This window comes from Vicugna pacos, chromosome 28 (genome assembly GCF_048564905.1).
Source record: "Vicugna pacos chromosome 28, VicPac4, whole genome shotgun sequence".
Taxonomy (NCBI): Eukaryota; Metazoa; Chordata; class Mammalia; order Artiodactyla; family Camelidae; genus Vicugna; species Vicugna pacos.
Genome location: NC_133014.1, coordinates 8,231,258 through 8,254,470, shown reverse-complemented (window position 1 = coordinate 8,254,470; position 23,213 = coordinate 8,231,258). Strand labels below are relative to the sequence as shown.

At 54.9% G+C, this 23,213-nt stretch overlaps 1 protein-coding gene across 1 annotated transcript in view; it reads right to left on the bottom strand.

Moving 5' to 3' along the window:
* Positions 1–23,213, bottom strand: part of LOC140689988 (uncharacterized) — a 72,725-nt gene that overhangs the window by 2,957 nt on the left and 46,555 nt on the right. Inside the window, exons 26-45 of the mRNA XM_072951370.1 lie at positions 22,994–23,147; positions 21,959–22,017; positions 20,952–21,084; positions 20,598–20,662; positions 18,787–18,940; positions 17,752–17,810; positions 16,745–16,877; positions 16,391–16,455; positions 14,580–14,733; positions 13,544–13,602; positions 12,537–12,669; positions 12,183–12,247; positions 10,372–10,525; positions 9,338–9,396; positions 8,331–8,463; positions 7,977–8,041; positions 6,166–6,319; positions 5,130–5,188; positions 4,123–4,255; positions 2,065–2,227 (exon numbers count right to left, since the gene is read on the bottom strand). Of these exons, the coding sequence (XP_072807471.1) occupies positions 2,065–2,227; positions 4,123–4,255; positions 5,130–5,188; positions 6,166–6,319; positions 7,977–8,041; positions 8,331–8,463; positions 9,338–9,396; positions 10,372–10,525; positions 12,183–12,247; positions 12,537–12,669; positions 13,544–13,602; positions 14,580–14,733; positions 16,391–16,455; positions 16,745–16,877; positions 17,752–17,810; positions 18,787–18,940; positions 20,598–20,662; positions 20,952–21,084; positions 21,959–22,017; positions 22,994–23,147 (2,153 nt within the window). The remainder of the gene's footprint in view (positions 1–2,064; positions 2,228–4,122; positions 4,256–5,129; positions 5,189–6,165; positions 6,320–7,976; positions 8,042–8,330; positions 8,464–9,337; positions 9,397–10,371; positions 10,526–12,182; positions 12,248–12,536; positions 12,670–13,543; positions 13,603–14,579; positions 14,734–16,390; positions 16,456–16,744; positions 16,878–17,751; positions 17,811–18,786; positions 18,941–20,597; positions 20,663–20,951; positions 21,085–21,958; positions 22,018–22,993; positions 23,148–23,213) is intronic.

Genomic DNA, 23,213 nt, shown 5'->3' with positions numbered 1-23,213 from the left:
CCCCCCCTGCACCTCATCCATTCCTCACCATGAGACACGGCCACTTCATTCTGGTCTCACGACCAGACACCCCTGTGACTGACAGGCCCCACATGCCCAGTGAGTGTTTACAGACTGAAGCAGCACAGCCATCACTAGATCTAGACACAGGCTGTACCCAACAACCAGGAGGAGCCCTGGGGCCCCTGTGGTCACTGCTGCCCTGAAGGGGTAACCTTTCATCTGCCCTGTCATCTTAGTTCCTGCTGGTTTGTGAGTTGTGTGCCCGTGAATCACTGCGTGCCCTCAAGAGGGTGTGACCACTGATCCTCCAGGAAGCAGACACTGACACAGAGAGAACGGTGACAGATTCATTAGGGGTGACAACAGGAGAGACCAGAGGGGGCAGCAGGATGGAGTAGGAAAACATTTGGGCCTTAATGCACCTCTGACATCTCTTAACACGTCATTGCCACAGTTGAGAGGCCTCTTCAGGTGTCAAATAGACTGTGCTGTAAGGCAAAAAGAGTTATTTTAATAGGACCTTATTTTTTCCTGATTTTGTCTTCTCTAATGTACGTATGGCCTCTGACAGACACTGTAGTCTGTGTGTGCATGTCCGTGTCTATACAGAATGAAAATAATTACTTTCACATCTCAGACACAGATCTCAAAATGTGCACATTCTCATTGTTATATTTCCTTCTTTAACTAGTAGGACCTAAGATTTAATAGAAGAAAGGGATCTTTCACCTTATCTTTAAAGCAGAGAATGGTAAGCTCTGGGCCTGAGCTCTTACATCTTCAGTTTAAATTTAATGGACTTCCTGAGGTCTCTTTTGATGATACTGTGTGCAGACACTTTCTTTTAAACTATGAGAATGCTGAGTGAGAAATATGTCCCAGTCATTTTGCAAAACAATGTGTGTGCTTGACCCGACCCTCCTCACAATGACGTCAGGGACCAGCATTACCCCCGGCTCACAGACAACGCTGAGACCCTGTGGGGGCCCCACTGAGTCTTGGTGTTAGGGGATGAACTGCAAGAACTCAAAGAATCAGGAATCGGATCTTGTGACATAAACGTAGAGATGCCAAGCTGACAGTGGGCATGGTGACAGGAGGGAGCAGGGGTGTGAGGACAGGGGTCCTACAGGGGGTCTCCTGATCACCCCTGACTTCCCCCAAAGAACCTGCCTCATGCTGAAGGGCAAGGCACCTGCTCAGCTGATCTAAATCCTGCCTGCACTTTTCAAATCACTGGGACAAAAGAAAACTTCAGCCACACAAAACATCCTGAAAAAAACAAGCTAAATTTCAGTTTCTCTGATATCCAGAGATTTCATCCAGACCCAGAACTTTCAGAAACCCAAGAGAACAATCATCTTTATATGAGGTTGTGAACTGAGGCTTTCTGGAGGCACTGGGTTCTGAAGGGGATACGTGCATGGCTGCACTGAGTCCCCTGCACACACACGTGGCTCTGAGTGGACCTCACGCTGCATTCACACGGCCCGCCTGAACTGCCCGCCCTGCCGGGAGTGACGTTCCAGCTCCATCTGAGTGAACCCAACAAACGCCCACTGGGCAGCCCCTCAATTCCTTTCTTCCCCTCCACACCCTCCTATTCACTCCTGGGTGGCTCACGTGTCCCTCTTCTGCACTCTGAGGCCCTGCACGGGCACATCTGCTATGGTGACAAGCTGTCTGTTGTGAATGTCTCTCTCCCTCACTCGCTCCCTCCCTCACCCCTCGAGGCAACCCCATGAGCCCCTGAAGTTAGGGGTGTGCTTCACCCCTCACAGAGCACATCACATGGTCCATGCAAGAGGCACATCTGCCAAACTGGGACTTCAAATTCATTTGATATTCTGTCAAAAGTCTCTTTTGTTCTATACAAGAGACACCTGCTTCCCAGGTCAGGACAGGGAAATGACACAGTCCATCAGATGTGTGTGCTGGGAAGCTAGACAGATGTCACAATGTCCCAAGTCAGATTTCCTCAGGCATCGCAAGGCCCTGGAGTGCCATCTCCCCTTCTGCAAAGACTCGACAAGGGAGCAGAAGCACATGCTCTCATCTTACCGAGCGAAGTAATTTGTGCCGGTGACTGAGACCACAGAGGCCACAAGGGAGGTGGGGGTGGCGGTGATGAATAGCATCTGACAATCGGTGATGGGTGTCCCAGGGGGCAAGGTACACCAGGTGGTCCTGGACAAGCACCGGGACGTCTGGAATTCACTGTGACCTGCAGACAGAAGAGAGAGCTGTGTTGGATGACAGACAAAAGGAAAAACACCTACAGAACCTGAAACCCAATGCAGCAGCTGTCAGCACCGGGCACCCTCCCCTCCACCGGGTGCCCAGACAGCAGCACAGGGCCACACACTCGACCTTGGGGATAAAACACTGTTGCCACACGATACCGCCGGTGTCTGTAAGTGGAGGAAGGCGAGTGTCCTACGACTGAGACGATGCACAGAGGTTCCAGCAAATTGATATAGTAGGACCTCCCAAACAGGAAGCCTCTCTGTGCAGGACAACCCACCCTGATACCTTCCCCAGCTCCACAGAAGCATGGTCTGCATGAACCAGAAACACAGAGAAAGAAAGGAAGTGAAGGCCTGGTTTTCCACACATAGAATCAGAGCCGCACCTGAGTACTTGCACTGTCTGCAGGACCCTGCCAGACCCTTTCTACTCCCTGCACACAAAGGGCCCTCCTCCGCCCCGCAGGAGCTGCCCCTGGGCGCAATGAGCTCTGAGGAGCTGGGCATCCCGGAGTCCTGTGGGGGAGCTGGCAAAGTGCTTCTGAGGGGACAAGGCTGTCCTCAGAAGGGAGTCAGGCTCTGCTACAATCATCCTTATTCTCAGGGATATCTGGATTTAAGTTTGCTAGGAAAAGCACACTATGTTTGTCCTATGGGAAAGGGAACAGGGAAGTCTCAATCCTGCAAATAACACCAACGGGATTTTAGCTCATGTGGAAAATCCAATGGTGTGTTATGAGACAGAGAAGCAACTCTGACAGCTTCCAGGGCAGAACCGACACAGCGCGGGATGGAGGACATGATGCCAGGACTGTGGTGCAAATTGGTCCTGCAGGGAACTAGGCATTTTCACTGCGGGCTCTTTCCCTTCCAGCCTCTATTCCCTACTACAAATGCACCATCTCTGAGAGTCAGGCTTTTCTGCCCAAAATACAAATGGAGGCAGCGGGGAAGGCACCTTTACCTCCCCAGAAGAGACAGTGATGGGCTGTGATATTTACACACCCAGGAAGACTCAAAGTTGCACAAACCACACAGTGTAAGGCTGGAGGAGTGGCTTTGCTCAGTTTTCAGTTACAAGGAATTGAATGGGCTTTCTAGAAAGGAGAATCCCCAGCCTGAGCCAGGAAACCATTCAAAGAATAACAACAGGAACCGGTCTCAGTGACCCAGGAGCAATCCCAAGTGAAGGAGGTAAAAAGGAGTCAGCCGAGCCAGGAGGAGTCAGTATGGAGCAAGGGACCACAATTCTTATGCTATTCTAAGAAACACACAGTCAAAGCTTGAGGTCCTAAGCACTCATGCAGTTCCTCGCTAAAGGCTTCTACAAGCAACACTCAAGGTGACTGGTTGAGAGGAAAGCCAATGTACCCTGCACAAGAGTTTGCCTTTGAAAACAAAACGACATGCCAGATCCGAAACATAACACACAGCCTACAAACGAGGCCAAAGAGGATGCTGCGAAAACAAAAAGAATACATATCCAAGAAAGACTTCCACCAAACAACACATCTCAATTTATCTGGGACTCCATGGTGGCCTCAGGTGGGCGGGAGCTACCAGGGGACACCAGAGCAGCACGAGGTTCTGCATTGGAAAAAAACCACAGAAAAGGATGGAGCATTAGGCTTTCCTGTGAAGACACTGCTGAAGCGAAACAAAACCTTTGCGCCTGCCTGCCTGCCTGCCTGCCTGCCTTCCCCGCATCACACTCGTTTCTTGGAGGAACTGGATACTGTCCCCAGGAACTCCTGCATGCTAAGCCTGCATTCTGTCTACTGCTGAGCTACATATACCCTCCCCCCACCCCCCAGAGCACACTAGTTTCTAGGCACAGAGGAACAAGGAATGCCATCCACGTTCACTAACTTACCCGGTGTATAATAAGCTCCGTGTGCTCCAGCAGAAGAGGTCGGCGTGGTATGATCTGTTAGCTCCCATGGAGCCGTTTCTACAGTCCCAGTAGCGTCTTCCGGTTTCTTAAGTTCGGGCTCAGTCGCCCCTTCCTAGGAACACAAAACAAGATAAAACAAGAAACGAACTTCAGAAACCATCATGTTCATACGCTTGGTCGGTCGGTCGGTCGGTCAGGTAGACAACAGTTATTTACCGTACCTATCAGAACACAAGCCCTATCCTGGGAGAAGCTGGCGGTACAAATAAAAGGCAGATTCTCCTCTCTGTTCTGCCAGAGGCACAGGATCCATGAAAACAAGTCAGCACAGAAAAGTTTCAACAGCTCTACAACTGAGGTGAACGGGTACAGTAACGCCACAAAGGACAGGAGAGTCCGCTGCACGTGGATAGCTCAGGGAATGCTGGGAAGACCGCACTGTTTCGTAAAAGAGAGATCCAGTGCAGAGGGGGGATGTGGAGGGGCTCTGGGGAAGGGCAGCCTGAGTAAAAGGAGCAGGTGGGAAACAGCGTAAGGCATTAAGGAAACTAGAACACACTGTTACTGGCGGTGGAATGGGAAGACAAAACATGCTGCTTTCAAAATGAGCCACCACTGAATTAATTTCAAGTGAGGACGGCTAAAACAAGAACCAACTCCAAGATACACCTAACTTTCCCAGGGATGAATTTCTTTTCAATACCCTCTAATAAACTGTAACGGAAAGACCCTGAAAAAAAGAATTCACATACAGAGACACTGGTTTCACTAGGTGAGTCTGGAAAATTAACACAAGTGCACTATCCAGTCCTACGGCATTAAGCACAGAATCACATCCTAAACTGTAAGTTAAAAATGTAAGTCAAAAATTCTCATCAGCAGATGCAAACGTGAAAATGCACACTCACACCAACCCCCGGCTTATGTTTCAGAATCCCCTGATACTTACACAGTCACACAAGGACATTAACAACAAGAGACAGTACCTCCTCAGAGGAAGACTCTCCTCCTCCTTCTTCTGCAAAGTGGTGCACTGACATACCACCTGTAAAATGTAGTTACAGGTACATTAATGAGAATATTCACGAATGCAAATTACAACCACCACGTGCGTCTATCTCCGTCCGTGGATATGTCAAAACAAAAGTGGCAGAAAAGAATTTCAAAGAATTAAGAGCATTTTTCTGGGGGGGGGGGGGAAACAACCCCCAAAAAACCCAAAAGCTTAAGTCACGGTTGGGATAGATTTCAAACCAAGCAGTAAGAGGAAAACACGTAAAAAGAATGGATATCCAAGTCGGGTTTGCGCACTATGTACTTCCAACATTTGAAGTTCGTTCCTGTTTTTGTTTTTTCTTTTCTTCCTTTTTTAAGTGGAGGTACCGGGAATGAGCACACGGAATTCGGCATGCTAAGCAAGCATTCTGTTTACCACTAACCTATATCCTTCCCCGAGTAAACTAGCTTCTCGGCATAGATAAAATAAAATACAAAAAAACTCTTTCACCGTTCACTACCTTACAAAACATGTTACTTTGCTGAAGCGCGGAAGACCTTTGAGGCTTTCTTTCTTCCCCGTATCACACTAAGTCTCACATCAGACCGAGTGGGAGACAGGTCTCAGGGACCCTTGACTGAAGAGACCACAGGCCACGGGTTCGGGTGTTTCTTCCATAACCGATCATCGGCTGTGGAAGGTCAGGGCTCCACTCGCTGCCGACAGTGACAGGGGCGGGCTTCTCCTCCAGGGAGCCCGGAACGTGGTCTCTGTTGAAGGCCCGTGTGCAGAACCGACACGTCTGCCCTCCGTCAGAGGACCCTCTTTCCCTCTACAAGAGACACCTCCCTCCCCAGGGCAGGACGGGGAAGACGCGGCCCATCAAGTGCGTCTGCTAAGGGACCAGAGGGACGCGGCCGTGAGCCCAGTCAGGGCCGCCCGTGCACGGGGAAGCCCCGGAGAGCGACCTGCCCTTCTTCTGCAGTGACTCAAGGAAGAAACAGAGGACTATGCTTTCCTCTTACCGAGCGGAGCAGCTGGCGGTGGGGGGCGAGGCGGCACGGGGCACCAAGGGGGAACAGGTGCAGGTGCCCAGCTGGGCGACGACGGGCCGCACGCGGGGCAGGCCACGCAGACTGGTCCTGGGAAAGGTTGGGGCCCTCCGGCCCACGGGGTGGCCTGCAGGACAGAAGGGAGAGCTGGGTTGGATGACACACAAAAGCGCCAACGCCGACAGGAGCCGAAACCCAACGCAGCAGCAGCTGTCGGCACCGGGCACCCTCCCCTCCACCGGGTGCCCAGAGAGCAGCACGGCGCCACACGCTCCACCCAGCCCTCTGGGGCCTGCCTGCAGCCTGGGCCGCACAGGAGGACACGGGGATACGACACTGACGCCGCACGTCGCCGCCGCTGTCTCCAAGTGGAGGAAGCCAAGGGTCCTCCTGCCCGAGAGGCTGCACACGCAGCTGCCAGCACACGGACAAAGTAGCGCCTTCCCCAACAGCCAGCCGCTCTGGGCGGGACGGCCCTCCCCGCCACCTTCCCCAGCTCCACGGAAGCTTGCCCGGCGCGGACCAGGAACACGGAGACGGGACGGACGTGAAGAGCCCATTCTCCACACGAGCAAGCAGAGCCGCACCTGGGTCACTGCTCTGCCTGCAGGGCTCTGCCTGCAGGACCCTGCCAGGCCCTCTCTGCCCCCTCCTCACAAAGGGCCCTCCTCCGCCCCCCGCAGGGGCTGCCCCTGGGCGCAAAGAGCCCTGGGGAGCTGGGCATCCCGGAGTCCTGCGGCGGAGCTGGCCAAGGGCTCCTGAGGGGACAAGGCTGTCCTCAGAAGGGAGCCAGGCTCCGCTACCATCATCCCTATCCTCAGGGACGTCTGGATTTTACGGTCCCTACGGAACGCACCCTACACCTGCGTGCTGTGGGAGAGTGACGTGGGGAGTCTCAACCCCACACCTGACACCCAAGGGACTGTACTAGCTCGTGCGCAAAACCCCACGGTGTGCCATGAGACCAACGAGCAGCTCTGACAGCTTCCAGGGCAGGCCCGACCCGGCGCAGGGTGGGGAACACAACGTACGCACGCCGGTGCGCATGGGAATTCCCCCGCAGGGAAGGAGCCATTTTTCACGGCGGGCTCTTCCCCTTCCAGCCTCTATTCCCTACTACAAACGCACCATCTCCGAGAGCCAGGCTTTTCTGCCCAGAGTACAACTGGAGGCAGCGGCCAAGACACACCTGCCTCCCGAGAAAAGACAGTGACGGGCTGTGACATTTACCACACCCAGGAAGACTCAGAGTTGCACAAAGCACACGGTACAGAGCTGGAGGCGGGCGGGGTGGGGGGGGCTTTGCCCCTTTTTCAGTTACCAGGATCTGAATGGACGTTCCAAACAGGAGAATCACCTGGCCTGAGCCGGGAAACCAGTCAAAAGGACGACGACACAGAAATCCGTCTCAGTGACCCAGGAGCAACCCCAGGTGCAGGAGGACAGGAAGGAGTCAGCCGAGCCGGGAGAAGTCAGTGTGGAGCGCGGGCTCACCCTCCTCACGCTGCTTCGAGAAACCCACAGTCAAAGTCTGCGGGCCCCGGCTTCTAAGCACTCCCTCATGGCTCCTGCAGGCACCAGCCAAGGCGACGGGCTCCCGGGACAAGCAGCCCGCTGGCTCCTGGGCAAGAGCTTTCAGTCTGAAAAGGCAGCGACACGCCACGCCACGCCAGACCCGTCACAGGACACACAGTCTGGAGACGAGGCCAGGAACGGCTGCCGGGAAAACGGGAAGATCACCTTTCCCAGGACGAGGTCCAACAGAGCATGATCACCCCACTTACCTGGGCCGCCGCAGGTGGCCAGGCGCTGTCGGGCCACATCGGAGCCGCGCCAGGTCCCGCGTGGGCTGAAAACCACAGAAAAGGATGGAGCATTAGGCTTTCCTGTGAAGACACTGCTGAAGCGAAACAAAACCTTTGCGCCTGCCTGCCTGCCTGCCTGCCTGCCTGCCTGCCTGCCTTCCCCGCATCACACTCGTTTCTTGGAGGAACTGGATACTGTCCCCAGGAACTCCTGCATGCTAAGCCTGCATTCTGTCTACTGCTGAGCTACATATACCCTCCCCCCACCCCCCAGAGCACACTAGTTTCTAGGCACAGAGGAACAAGGAATGCCATCCACGTTCACTAACTTACCCGGTGTATAATAAGCTCCGTGTGCTCCAGCAGAAGAGGTCGGCGTGGTATGATCTGTTAGCTCCCATGGAGCCGTTTCTACAGTCCCAGTAGCGTCTTCCGGTTTCTTAAGTTCGGGCTCAGTCGCCCCTTCCTAGGAACACAAAACAAGATAAAACAAGAAACGAACTTCAGAAACCATCATGTTCATACGCTTGGTCGGTCGGTCGGTCGGTCAGGTAGACAACAGTTATTTACCGTACCTATCAGAACACAAGCCCTATCCTGGGAGAAGCTGGCGGTACAAATAAAAGGCAGATTCTCCTCTCTGTTCTGCCAGAGGCACAGGATCCATGAAAACAAGTCAGCACAGAAAAGTTTCAACAGCTCTACAACTGAGGTGAACGGGTACAGTAACGCCACAAAGGACAGGAGAGTCCGCTGCACGTGGATAGCTCAGGGAATGCTGGGAAGACCGCACTGTTTCGTAAAAGAGAGATCCAGTGCAGAGGGGGGATGTGGAGGGGCTCTGGGGAAGGGCAGCCTGAGTAAAAGGAGCAGGTGGGAAACAGCGTAAGGCATTAAGGAAACTAGAACACACTGTTACTGGCGGTGGAATGGGAAGACAAAACATGCTGCCTTCAAAATGAGCCACCACTGAATTAATTTCAAGTGAGGACGGCTAAAACAAGAACCAACTCCAAGATACACCTAACTTTCCCAGGGATGAATTTCTTTTCAATACCCTCTAATAAACTGTAACGGAAAGACCCTGAAAAAAAGAATTCACATACAGAGACACTGGTTTCACTAGGTGAGTCTGGAAAATTAACACAAGTGCACTATCCAGTCCTACGGCATTAAGCACAGAATCACATCCTAAACTGTAAGTTAAAAATGTAAGTCAAAAATTCTCATCAGCAGATGCAAACGTGAAAATGCACACTCACACCAACCCCCGGCTTATGTTTCAGAATCCCCTGATACTTACACAGTCACACAAGGACATTAACAACAAGAGACAGTACCTCCTCAGAGGAAGACTCTCCTCCTCCTTCTTCTGCAAAGTGGTGCACTGACATACCACCTGTAAAATGTAGTTACAGGTACATTAATGAGAATATTCACGAATGCAAATTACAACCACCACGTGCGTCTATCTCCGTCCGTGGATATGTCAAAACAAAAGTGGCAGAAAAGAATTTCAAAGAATTAAGAGCATTTTTCTGGGGGGGGGGGAAACAACCCCCAAAAAACCCAAAAGCTTAAGTCACGGTTGGGATAGATTTCAAACCAAGCAGTAAGAGGAAAACACGTAAAAAGAATGGATATCCAAGTCGGGTTTGCGCACTATGTACTTCCAACATTTGAAGTTCGTTCCTGTTTTTGTTTTTTCTTTTCTTCCTTTTTTAAGTGGAGGTACCGGGAATGAGCACACGGAATTCGGCATGCTAAGCAAGCATTCTGTTTACCACTAACCTATATCCTTCCCCGAGTAAACTAGCTTCTCGGCATAGATAAAATAAAATACAAAAAAACTCTTTCACCGTTCACTACCTTACAAAACATGTTACTTTGCTGAAGCGCGGAAGACCTTTGAGGCTTTCTTTCTTCCCCGTATCACACTAAGTCTCACATCAGACCGAGTGGGAGACAGGTCTCAGGGACCCTTGACTGAAGAGACCACAGGCCACGGGTTCGGGTGTTTCTTCCATAACCGATCATCGGCTGTGGAAGGTCAGGGCTCCACTCGCTGCCGACAGTGACAGGGGCGGGCTTCTCCTCCAGGGAGCCCGGAACGTGGTCTCTGTTGAAGGCCCGTGTGCAGAACCGACACGTCTGCCCTCCGTCAGAGGACCCTCTTTCCCTCTACAAGAGACACCTCCCTCCCCAGGGCAGGACGGGGAAGACGCGGCCCATCAAGTGCGTCTGCTAAGGGACCAGAGGGACGCGGCCGTGAGCCCAGTCAGGGCCGCCCGTGCACGGGGAAGCCCCGGAGAGCGACCTGCCCTTCTTCTGCAGTGACTCAAGGAAGAAACAGAGGACTATGCTTTCCTCTTACCGAGCGGAGCAGCTGGCGGTGGGGGGCGAGGCGGCACGGGGCACCAAGGGGGAACAGGTGCAGGTGCCCAGCTGGGCGACGACGGGCCGCACGCGGGGCAGGCCACGCAGACTGGTCCTGGGAAAGGTTGGGGCCCTCCGGCCCACGGGGTGGCCTGCAGGACAGAAGGGAGAGCTGGGTTGGATGACACACAAAAGCGCCAACGCCGACAGGAGTCGAAACCCAACGCAGCAGCAGCTGTCGGCACCGGGCACCCTCCCCTCCACCGGGTGCCCAGAGAGCAGCACGGCGCCACACGCTCCACCCAGCCCTCTGGGGCCTGCCTGCAGCCTGGGCCGCACAGGAGGACACGGGGATACGACACTGACGCCGCACGTCGCCGCCGCTGTCTCCAAGTGGAGGAAGCCAAGGGTCCTCCTGCCCGAGAGGCTGCACACGCAGCTGCCAGCACACGGACAAAGTAGCGCCTTCCCCAACAGCCAGCCGCTCTGGGCGGGACGGCCCTCCCCGCCACCTTCCCCAGCTCCACGGAAGCTTGCCCGGCGCGGACCAGGAACACGGAGACGGGACGGACGTGAAGAGCCCATTCTCCACACGAGCAAGCAGAGCCGCACCTGGGTCACCGCTCTGCCTGCAGGGCTCTGCCTGCAGGACCCTGCCAGGCCCTCTCTGCCCCCTCCTCACAAAGGGCCCTCCTCCGCCCCCCGCAGGGGCTGCCCCTGGGCGCAAAGAGCCCTGGGGAGCTGGGCATCCCGGAGTCCTGCGGCGGAGCTGGCCAAGGGCTCCTGAGGGGACAAGGCTGTCCTCAGAAGGGAGCCAGGCTCCGCTACCATCATCCCTATCCTCAGGGACGTCTGGATTTTACGGTCCCTACGGAACGCACCCTACACCTGCGTGCTGTGGGAGAGTGACGTGGGGAGTCTCAACCCCACACCTGACACCCAAGGGACTGTACTAGCTCGTGCGCAAAACCCCACGGTGTGCCATGAGACCAACGAGCAGCTCTGACAGCTTCCAGGGCAGGCCCGACCCGGCGCAGGGTGGGGAACACAACGTACGCACGCCGGTGCGCATGGGAATTCCCCCGCAGGGAAGGAGCCATTTTTCACGGCGGGCTCTTCCCCTTCCAGCCTCTATTCCCTACTACAAACGCACCATCTCCGAGAGCCAGGCTTTTCTGCCCAGAGTACAACTGGAGGCAGCGGCCAAGACACACCTGCCTCCCGAGAAAAGACAGTGACGGGCTGTGACATTTACCACACCCAGGAAGACTCAGAGTTGCACAAAGCACACGGTACAGAGCTGGAGGCGGGCGGGGTGGCGGGGGCTTTGCCCCTTTTTCAGTTACCAGGATCTGAATGGACGTTCCAAACAGGAGAATCACCTGGCCTGAGCCGGGAAACCAGTCAAAAGGACGACGACACAGAAATCCGTCTCAGTGACCCAGGAGCAACCCCAGGTGCAGGAGGACAGGAAGGAGTCAGCCGAGCCGGGAGAAGTCAGTGTGGAGCGCGGGCTCACCCTCCTCACGCTGCTTCGAGAAACCCACAGTCAAAGTCTGCGGGCCCCGGCTTCTAAGCACTCCCTCATGGCTCCTGCAGGCACCAGCCAAGGCGACGGGCTCCCGGGACAAGCAGCCCGCTGGCTCCTGGGCAAGAGCTTTCAGTCTGAAAAGGCAGCGACACGCCACGCCACGCCAGACCCGTCACAGGACACACAGTCTGGAGACGAGGCCAGGAACGGCTGCCGGGAAAACGGGAAGATCACCTTTCCCAGGACGAGGTCCAACAGAGCATGATCACCCCACTTACCTGGGCCGCCGCAGGTGGCCAGGCGCTGTCGGGCCACATCGGAGCCGCGCCAGGTCCCGCGTGGGCTGAAAACCACAGAAAAGGATGGAGCATTAGGCTTTCCTGTGAAGACACTGCTGAAGCGAAACAAAACCTTTGCGCCTGCCTGCCTGCCTGCCTGCCTGCCTGCCTGCCTGCCTTCCCCGCATCACACTCGTTTCTTGGAGGAACTGGATACTGTCCCCAGGAACTCCTGCATGCTAAGCCTGCATTCTGTCTACTGCTGAGCTACATATACCCTCCCCCCACCCCCCAGAGCACACTAGTTTCTAGGCACAGAGGAACAAGGAATGCCATCCACGTTCACTAACTTACCCGGTGTATAATAAGCTCCGTGTGCTCCAGCAGAAGAGGTCGGCGTGGTATGATCTGTTAGCTCCCATGGAGCCGTTTCTACAGTCCCAGTAGCGTCTTCCGGTTTCTTAAGTTCGGGCTCAGTCGCCCCTTCCTAGGAACACAAAACAAGATAAAACAAGAAACGAACTTCAGAAACCATCATGTTCATACGCTTGGTCGGTCGGTCGGTCGGTCAGGTAGACAACAGTTATTTACCGTACCTATCAGAACACAAGCCCTATCCTGGGAGAAGCTGGCGGTACAAATAAAAGGCAGATTCTCCTCTCTGTTCTGCCAGAGGCACAGGATCCATGAAAACAAGTCAGCACAGAAAAGTTTCAACAGCTCTACAACTGAGGTGAACGGGTACAGTAACGCCACAAAGGACAGGAGAGTCCGCTGCACGTGGATAGCTCAGGGAATGCTGGGAAGACCGCACTGTTTCGTAAAAGAGAGATCCAGTGCAGAGGGGGGATGTGGAGGGGCTCTGGGGAAGGGCAGCCTGAGTAAAAGGAGCAGGTGGGAAACAGCGTAAGGCATTAAGGAAACTAGAACACACTGTTACTGGCGGTGGAATGGGAAGACAAAACATGCTGCCTTCAAAATGAGCCACCACTGAATTAATTTCAAGTGAGGACGGCTAAAACAAGAACCAACTCCAAGATACACCTAACTTTCCCAGGGATGAATTTCTTTTCAATACCCTCTAATAAACTGTAACGGAAAGACCCTGAAAAAAAGAATTCACATACAGAGACACTGGTTTCACTAGGTGAGTCTGGAAAATTAACACAAGTGCACTATCCAGTCCTACGGCATTAAGCACAGAATCACATCCTAAACTGTAAGTTAAAAATGTAAGTCAAAAATTCTCATCAGCAGATGCAAACGTGAAAATGCACACTCACACCAACCCCCGGCTTATGTTTCAGAATCCCCTGATACTTACACAGTCACACAAGGACATTAACAACAAGAGACAGTACCTCCTCAGAGGAAGACTCTCCTCCTCCTTCTTCTGCAAAGTGGTGCACTGACATACCACCTGTAAAATGTAGTTACAGGTACATTAATGAGAATATTCACGAATGCAAATTACAACCACCACGTGCGTCTATCTCCGTCCGTGGATATGTCAAAACAAAAGTGGCAGAAAAGAATTTCAAAGAATTAAGAGCATTTTTCTGGGGGGGGGGGGGAAACAACCCCCAAAAAACCCAAAAGCTTAAGTCACGGTTGGGATAGATTTCAAACCAAGCAGTAAGAGGAAAACACGTAAAAAGAATGGATATCCAAGTCGGGTTTGCGCACTATGTACTTCCAACATTTGAAGTTCGTTCCTGTTTTTGTTTTTTCTTTTCTTCCTTTTTTAAGTGGAGGTACCGGGAATGAGCACACGGAATTCGGCATGCTAAGCAAGCATTCTGTTTACCACTAACCTATATCCTTCCCCGAGTAAACTAGCTTCTCGGCATAGATAAAATAAAATACAAAAAAACTCTTTCACCGTTCACTACCTTACAAAACATGTTACTTTGCTGAAGCGCGGAAGACCTTTGAGGCTTTCTTTCTTCCCCGTATCACACTAAGTCTCACATCAGACCGAGTGGGAGACAGGTCTCAGGGACCCTTGACTGAAGAGACCACAGGCCACGGGTTCGGGTGTTTCTTCCATAACCGATCATCGGCTGTGGAAGGTCAGGGCTCCACTCGCTGCCGACAGTGACAGGGGCGGGCTTCTCCTCCAGGGAGCCCGGAACGTGGTCTCTGTTGAAGGCCCGTGTGCAGAACCGACACGTCTGCCCTCCGTCAGAGGACCCTCTTTCCCTCTACAAGAGACACCTCCCTCCCCAGGGCAGGACGGGGAAGACGCGGCCCATCAAGTGCGTCTGCTAAGGGACCAGAGGGACGCGGCCGTGAGCCCAGTCAGGGCCGCCCGTGCACGGGGAAGCCCCGGAGAGCGACCTGCCCTTCTTCTGCAGTGACTCAAGGAAGAAACAGAGGACTATGCTTTCCTCTTACCGAGCGGAGCAGCTGGCGGTGGGGGGCGAGGCGGCACGGGGCACCAAGGGGGAACAGGTGCAGGTGCCCAGCTGGGCGACGACGGGCCGCACGCGGGGCAGGCCACGCAGACTGGTCCTGGGAAAGGTTGGGGCCCTCCGGCCCACGGGGTGGCCTGCAGGACAGAAGGGAGAGCTGGGTTGGATGACACACAAAAGCGCCAACGCCGACAGGAGCCGAAACCCAACGCAGCAGCAGCTGTCGGCACCGGGCACCCTCCCCTCCACCGGGTGCCCAGAGAGCAGCACGGCGCCACACGCTCCACCCAGCCCTCTGGGGCCTGCCTGCAGCCTGGGCCGCACAGGAGGACACGGGGATACGACACTGACGCCGCACGTCGCCGCCGCTGTCTCCAAGTGGAGGAAGCCAAGGGTCCTCCTGCCCGAGAGGCTGCACACGCAGCTGCCAGCACACGGACAAAGTAGCGCCTTCCCCAACAGCCAGCCGCTCTGGGCGGGACGGCCCTCCCCGCCACCTTCCCCAGCTCCACGGAAGCTTGCCCGGCGCGGACCAGGAACACGGAGACGGGACGGACGTGAAGAGCCCATTCTCCACACGAGCAAGCAGAGCCGCACCTGGGTCACCGCTCTGCCTGCAGGGCTCTGCCTGCAGGACCCTGCCAGGCCCTCTCTGCCCCCTCCTCACAAAGGGCCCTCCTCCGCCCCCCGCAGGGGCTGCCCCTGGGCGCAAAGAGCCCTGGGGAGCTGGGCATCCCGGAGTCCTGCGGCGGAGCTGGCCAAGGGCTCCTGAGGGGACAAGGCTGTCCTCAGAAGGGAGCCAGGCTCCGCTACCATCATCCCTATCCTCAGGGACGTCTGGATTTTACGGTCCCTACGGAACGCACCCTACACCTGCGTGCTGTGGGAGAGTGACGTGGGGAGTCTCAACCCCACACCTGACACCCAAGGGACTGTACTAGCTCGTGCGCAAAACCCCACGGTGTGCCATGAGACCAACGAGCAGCTCTGACAGCTTCCAGGGCAGGCCCGACCCGGCGCAGGGTGGGGAACACAACGTACGCACGCCGGTGCGCATGGGAATTCCCCCGCAGGGAAGGAGCCATTTTTCACGGCGGGCTCTTCCCCTTCCAGCCTCTATTCCCTACTACAAACGCACCATCTCCGAGAGCCAGGCTTTTCTGCCCAGAGTACAACTGGAGGCAGCGGCCAAGACACACCTGCCTCCCGAGAAAAGACAGTGACGGGCTGTGACATTTACCACACCCAGGAAGACTCAGAGTTGCACAAAGCACACGGTACAGAGCTGGAGGCGGGCGGGGTGGGGGGGGCTTTGCCCCTTTTTCAGTTACCAGGATCTGAATGGACGTTCCAAACAGGAGAATCACCTGGCCTGAGCCGGGAAACCAGTCAAAAGGACGACGACACAGAAATCCGTCTCAGTGACCCAGGAGCAACCCCAGGTGCAGGAGGACAGGAAGGAGTCAGCCGAGCCGGGAGAAGTCAGTGTGGAGCGCGGGCTCACCCTCCTCACGCTGCTTCGAGAAACCCACAGTCAAAGTCTGCGGGCCCCGGCTTCTAAGCACTCCCTCATGGCTCCTGCAGGCACCAGCCAAGGCGACGGGCTCCCGGGACAAGCAGCCCGCTGGCTCCTGGGCAAGAGCTTTCAGTCTGAAAAGGCAGCGACACGCCACGCCACGCCAGACCCGTCACAGGACACACAGTCTGGAGACGAGGCCAGGAACGGCTGCCGGGAAAACGGGAAGATCACCTTTCCCAGGACGAGGTCCAACAGAGCATGATCACCCCACTTACCTGGGCCGCCGCAGGTGGCCAGGCGCTGTCGGGCCACATCGGAGCCGCGCCAGGTCCCGCGTGGGCTGAAAACCACAGAAAAGGATGGAGCATTAGGCTTTCCTGTGAAGACACTGCTGAAGCGAAACAAAACCTTTGCGCCTGCCTGCCTGCCTGCCTGCCTGCCTGCCTGCCTGCCTTCCCCGCATCACACTCGTTTCTTGGAGGAACTGGATACTGTCCCCAGGAACTCCTGCATGCTAAGCCTGCATTCTGTCTACTGCTGAGCTACATATACCCTCCCCCCACCCCCCAGAGCACACTAGTTTCTAGGCACAGAGGAACAAGGAATGCCATCCACGTTCACTAACTTACCCGGTGTATAATAAGCTCCGTGTGCTCCAGCAGAAGAGGTCGGCGTGGTATGATCTGTTAGCTCCCATGGAGCCGTTTCTACAGTCCCAGTAGCGTCTTCCGGTTTCTTAAGTTCGGGCTCAGTCGCCCCTTCCTAGGAACACAAAACAAGATAAAACAAGAAACGAACTTCAGAAACCATCATGTTCATACGCTTGGTCGGTCGGTCGGTCGGTCAGGTAGACAACAGTTATTTACCGTACCTATCAGAACACAAGCCCTATCCTGGGAGAAGCTGGCGGTACAAATAAAAGGCAGATTCTCCTCTCTGTTCTGCCAGAGGCACAGGATCCATGAAAACAAGTCAGCACAGAAAAGTTTCAACAGCTCTACAACTGAGGTGAACGGGTACAGTAACGCCACAAAGGACAGGAGAGTCCGCTGCACGTGGATAGCTCAGGGAATGCTGGGAAGACCGCACTGTTTCGTAAAAGAGAGATCCAGTGCAGAGGGGGGATGTGGAGGGGCTCTGGGGAAGGGCAGCCTGAGTAAAAGGAGCAGGTGGGAAACAGCGTAAGGCATTAAGGAAACTAGAACACACTGTTACTGGCGGTGGAATGGGAAGACAAAACATGCTGCCTTCAAAATGAGCCACCACTGAATTAATTTCAAGTGAGGACGGCTAAAACAAGAACCAACTCCAAGATACACCTAACTTTCCCAGGGATGAATTTCTTTTCAATACCCTCTAATAAACTGTAACGGAAAGACCCTGAAAAAAAGAATTCACATACAGAGACACTGGTTTCACTAGGTGAGTCTGGAAAATTAACACAAGTGCACTATCCAGTCCTACGGCATTAAGCACAGAATCACATCCTAAACTGTAAGTTAAAAATGTAAGTCAAAAATTCTCATCAGCAGATGCAAACGTGAAAATGCACACTCACACCAACCCCCGGCTTATGTTTCAGAATCCCCTGATACTTACACAGTCACACAAGGACATTAACAACAAGAGACAGTACCTCCTCAGAGGAAGACTCTCCTCCTCCTTCTTCTGCAAAGTGGTGCACTGACATACCACCTGTAAAATGTAGTTACAGGTACATTAATGAGAATATTCACGAATGCAAATTACAACCACCACGTGCGTCTATCTCCGTCCGTGGATATGTCAAAACAAAAGTGGCAGAAAAGAATTTCAAAGAATTAAGAGCATTTTTCTGGGGGGGGGGGGAAACAACCCCCAAAAAACCCAAAAGCTTAAGTCACGGTTGGGATAGATTTCAAACCAAGCAGTAAGAGGAAAACACGTAAAAAGAATGGATATCCAAGTCGGGTTTGCGCACTATGTACTTCCAACATTTGAAGTTCGTTCCTGTTTTTGTTTTTTCTTTTCTTCCTTTTTTAAGTGGAGGTACCGGGAATGAGCACACGGAATTCGGCATGCTAAGCAAGCATTCTGTTTACCACTAACCTATATCCTTCCCCGAGTAAACTAGCTTCTCGGCATAGATAAAATAAAATACAAAAAAACTCTTTCACCGTTCACTACCTTACAAAACATGTTACTTTGCTGAAGCGCGGAAGACCTTTGAGGCTTTCTTTCTTCCCCGTATCACACTAAGTCTCACATCAGACCGAGTGGGAGACAGGTCTCAGGGACCCTTGACTGAAGAGACCACAGGCCACGGGTTCGGGTGTTTCTTCCATAACCGATCATCGGCTGTGGAAGGTCAGGGCTCCACTCGCTGCCGACAGTGACAGGGGCGGGCTTCTCCTCCAGGGAGCCCGGAACGTGGTCTCTGTTGAAGGCCCGTGTGCAGAACCGACACGTCTGCCCTCCGTCAGAGGACCCTCTTTCCCTCTACAAGAGACACCTCCCTCCCCAGGGCAGGACGGGGAAGACGCGGCCCATCAAGTGCGTCTGCTAAGGGACCAGAGGGACGCGGCCGTGAGCCCAGTCAGGGCCGCCCGTGCACGGGGAAGCCCCGGAGAGCGACCTGCCCTTCTTCTGCAGTGACTCAAGGAAGAAACAGAGGACTATGCTTTCCTCTTACCGAGCGGAGCAGCTGGCGGTGGGGGGCGAGGCGGCACGGGGCACCAAGGGGGAACAGGTGCAGGTGCCCAGCTGGGCGACGACGGGCCGCACGCGGGGCAGGCCACGCAGACTGGTCCTGGGAAAGGTTGGGGCCCTCCGGCCCACGGGGTGGCCTGCAGGACAGAAGGGAGAGCTGGGTTGGATGACACACAAAAGCGCCAACGCCGACAGGAGCCGAAACCCAACGCAGCAGCAGCTGTCGGCACCGGGCACCCTCCCCTCCACCGGGTGCCCAGAGAGCAGCACGGCGCCACACGCTCCACCCAGCCCTCTGGGGCCTGCCTGCAGCCTGGGCCGCACAGGAGGACACGGGGATACGACACTGACGCCGCACGTCGCCGCCGCTGTCTCCAAGTGGAGGAAGCCAAGGGTCCTCCTGCCCGAGAGGCTGCACACGCAGCTGCCAGCACACGGACAAAGTAGCGCCTTCCCCAACAGCCAGCCGCTCTGGGCGGGACGGCCCTCCCCGCCACCTTCCCCAGCTCCACGGAAGCTTGCCCGGCGCGGACCAGGAACACGGAGACGGGACGGACGTGAAGAGCCCATTCTCCACACGAGCAAGCAGAGCCGCACCTGGGTCACCGCTCTGCCTGCAGGGCTCTGCCTGCAGGACCCTGCCAGGCCCTCTCTGCCCCCTCCTCACAAAGGGCCCTCCTCCGCCCCCCGCAGGGGCTGCCCCTGGGCGCAAAGAGCCCTGGGGAGCTGGGCATCCCGGAGTCCTGCGGCGGAGCTGGCCAAGGGCTCCTGAGGGGACAAGGCTGTCCTCAGAAGGGAGCCAGGCTCCGCTACCATCATCCCTATCCTCAGGGACGTCTGGATTTTACGGTCCCTACGGAACGCACCCTACACCTGCGTGCTGTGGGAGAGTGACGTGGGGAGTCTCAACCCCACACCTGACACCCAAGGGACTGTACTAGCTCGTGCGCAAAACCCCACGGTGTGCCATGAGACCAACGAGCAGCTCTGACAGCTTCCAGGGCAGGCCCGACCCGGCGCAGGGTGGGGAACACAACGTACGCACGCCGGTGCGCATGGGAATTCCCCCGCAGGGAAGGAGCCATTTTTCACGGCGGGCTCTTCCCCTTCCAGCCTCTATTCCCTACTACAAACGCACCATCTCCGAGAGCCAGGCTTTTCTGCCCAGAGTACAACTGGAGGCAGCGGCCAAGACACACCTGCCTCCCGAGAAAAGACAGTGACGGGCTGTGACATTTACCACACCCAGGAAGACTCAGAGTTGCACAAAGCACACGGTACAGAGCTGGAGGCGGGCGGGGTGGGGGGGGCTTTGCCCCTTTTTCAGTTACCAGGATCTGAATGGACGTTCCAAACAGGAGAATCACCTGGCCTGAGCCGGGAAACCAGTCAAAAGGACGACGACACAGAAATCCGTCTCAGTGACCCAGGAGCAACCCCAGGTGCAGGAGGACAGGAAGGAGTCAGCCGAGCCGGGAGAAGTCAGTGTGGAGCGCGGGCTCACCCTCCTCACGCTGCTTCGAGAAACCCACAGTCAAAGTCTGCGGGCCCCGGCTTCTAAGCACTCCCTCATGGCTCCTGCAGGCACCAGCCAAGGCGACGGGCTCCCGGGACAAGCAGCCCGCTGGCTCCTGGGCAAGAGCTTTCAGTCTGAAAAGGCAGCGACACGCCACGCCACGCCAGACCCGTCACAGGACACACAGTCTGGAGACGAGGCCAGGAACGGCTGCCGGGAAAACGGGAAGATCACCTTTCCCAGGACGAGGTCCAACAGAGCATGATCACCCCACTTACCTGGGCCGCCGCAGGTGGCCAGGCGCTGTCGGGCCACATCGGAGCCGCGCCAGGTCCCGCGTGGGCTGAAAACCACAGAAAAGGATGGAGCATTAGGCTTTCCTGTGAAGACACTGCTGAAGCGAAACAAAACCTTTGCGCCTGCCTGCCTGCCTGCCTGCCTGCCTGCCTGCCTGCCTTCCCCGCATCACACTCGTTTCTTGGAGGAACTGGATACTGTCCCCAGGAACTCCTGCATGCTAAGCCTGCATTCTGTCTACTGCTGAGCTACATATACCCTCCCCCCACCCCCCAGAGCACACTAGTTTCTAGGCACAGAGGAACAAGGAATGCCATCCACGTTCACTAACTTACCCGGTGTATAATAAGCTCCGTGTGCTCCAGCAGAAGAGGTCGGCGTGGTATGATCTGTTAGCTCCCATGGAGCCGTTTCTACAGTCCCAGTAGCGTCTTCCGGTTTCTTAAGTTCGGGCTCAGTCGCCCCTTCCTAGGAACACAAAACAAGATAAAACAAGAAACGAACTTCAGAAACCATCATGTTCATACGCTTGGTCGGTCGGTCGGTCGGTCAGGTAGACAACAGTTATTTACCGTACCTATCAGAACACAAGCCCTATCCTGGGAGAAGCTGGCGGTACAAATAAAAGGCAGATTCTCCTCTCTGTTCTGCCAGAGGCACAGGATCCATGAAAACAAGTCAGCACAGAAAAGTTTCAACAGCTCTACAACTGAGGTGAACGGGTACAGTAACGCCACAAAGGACAGGAGAGTCCGCTGCACGTGGATAGCTCAGGGAATGCTGGGAAGACCGCACTGTTTCGTAAAAGAGAGATCCAGTGCAGAGGGGGGATGTGGAGGGGCTCTGGGGAAGGGCAGCCTGAGTAAAAGGAGCAGGTGGGAAACAGCGTAAGGCATTAAGGAAACTAGAACACACTGTTACTGGCGGTGGAATGGGAAGACAAAACATGCTGCCTTCAAAATGAGCCACCACTGAATTAATTTCAAGTGAGGACGGCTAAAACAAGAACCAACTCCAAGATACACCTAACTTTCCCAGGGATGAATTTCTTTTCAATACCCTCTAATAAACTGTAACGGAAAGACCCTGAAAAAAAGAATTCACATACAGAGACGCTGGTTTCACTAGGTGAGTCTGGAAAATTAACACAAGTGCACTATCCAGTCCTACGGCATTAAGCACAGAATCACATCCTAAACTGTAAGTTAAAAATGTAAGTCAAAAATTCTCATCAGCAGATGCAAACGTGAAAATGCACACTCACACCAACCCCCGGCTTATGTTTCAGAATCCCCTGATACTTACACAGTCACACAAGGACATTAACAACAAGAGACAGTACCTCCTCAGAGGAAGACTCTCCTCCTCCTTCTTCTGCAAAGTGGTGCACTGACATACCACCTGTAAAATGTAGTTACAGGTACATTAATGAGAATATTCACGAATGCAAATTACAACCACCACGTGCGTCTATCTCCGTCCGTGGATATGTCAAAACAAAAGTGGCAGAAAAGAATTTCAAAGAATTAAGAGCATTTTTCTGGGGGGGGGGGGGAACAACCCCCAAAAAACCCAAAAGCTTAAGTCACGGTTGGGATAGATTTCAAACCAAGCAGTAAGAGGAAAACACGTAAAAAGAATGGATATCCAAGTCGGGTTTGCGCACTATGTACTTCCAACATTTGAAGTTCGTTCCTGTTTTTGTTTTTTCTTTTCTTCCTTTTTTAAGTGGAGGTACCGGGAATGAGCACACGGAATTCGGCATGCTAAGCAAGCATTCTGTTTACCACTAACCTATATCCTTCCCCGAGTAAACTAGCTTCTCGGCATAGATAAAATAAAATACAAAAAAACTCTTTCACCGTTCACTACCTTACAAAACATGTTACTTTGCTGAAGCGCGGAAGACCTTTGAGGCTTTCTTTCTTCCCCGTATCACACTAAGTCTCACATCAGACCGAGTGGGAGACAGGTCTCAGGGACCCTTGACTGAAGAGACCACAGGCCACGGGTTCGGGTGTTTCTTCCATAACCGATCATCGGCTGTGGAAGGTCAGGGCTCCACTCGCTGCCGACAGTGACAGGGGCGGGCTTCTCCTCCAGGGAGCCCGGAACGTGGTCTCTGTTGAAGGCCCGTGTGCAGAACCGACACGTCTGCCCTCCGTCAGAGGACCCTCTTTCCCTCTACAAGAGACACCTCCCTCCCCAGGGCAGGACGGGGAAGACGCGGCCCATCAAGTGCGTCTGCTAAGGGACCAGAGGGACGCGGCCGTGAGCCCAGTCAGGGCCGCCCGTGCACGGGGAAGCCCCGGAGAGCGACCTGCCCTTCTTCTGCAGTGACTCAAGGAAGAAACAGAGGACTATGCTTTCCTCTTACCGAGCGGAGCAGCTGGCGGTGGGGGGCGAGGCGGCACGGGGCACCAAGGGGGAACAGGTGCAGGTGCCCAGCTGGGCGACGACGGGCCGCACGCGGGGCAGGCCACGCAGACTGGTCCTGGGAAAGGTTGGGGCCCTCCGGCCCACGGGGTGGCCTGCAGGACAGAAGGGAGAGCTGGGTTGGATGACACACAAAAGCGCCAACGCCGACAGGAGCCGAA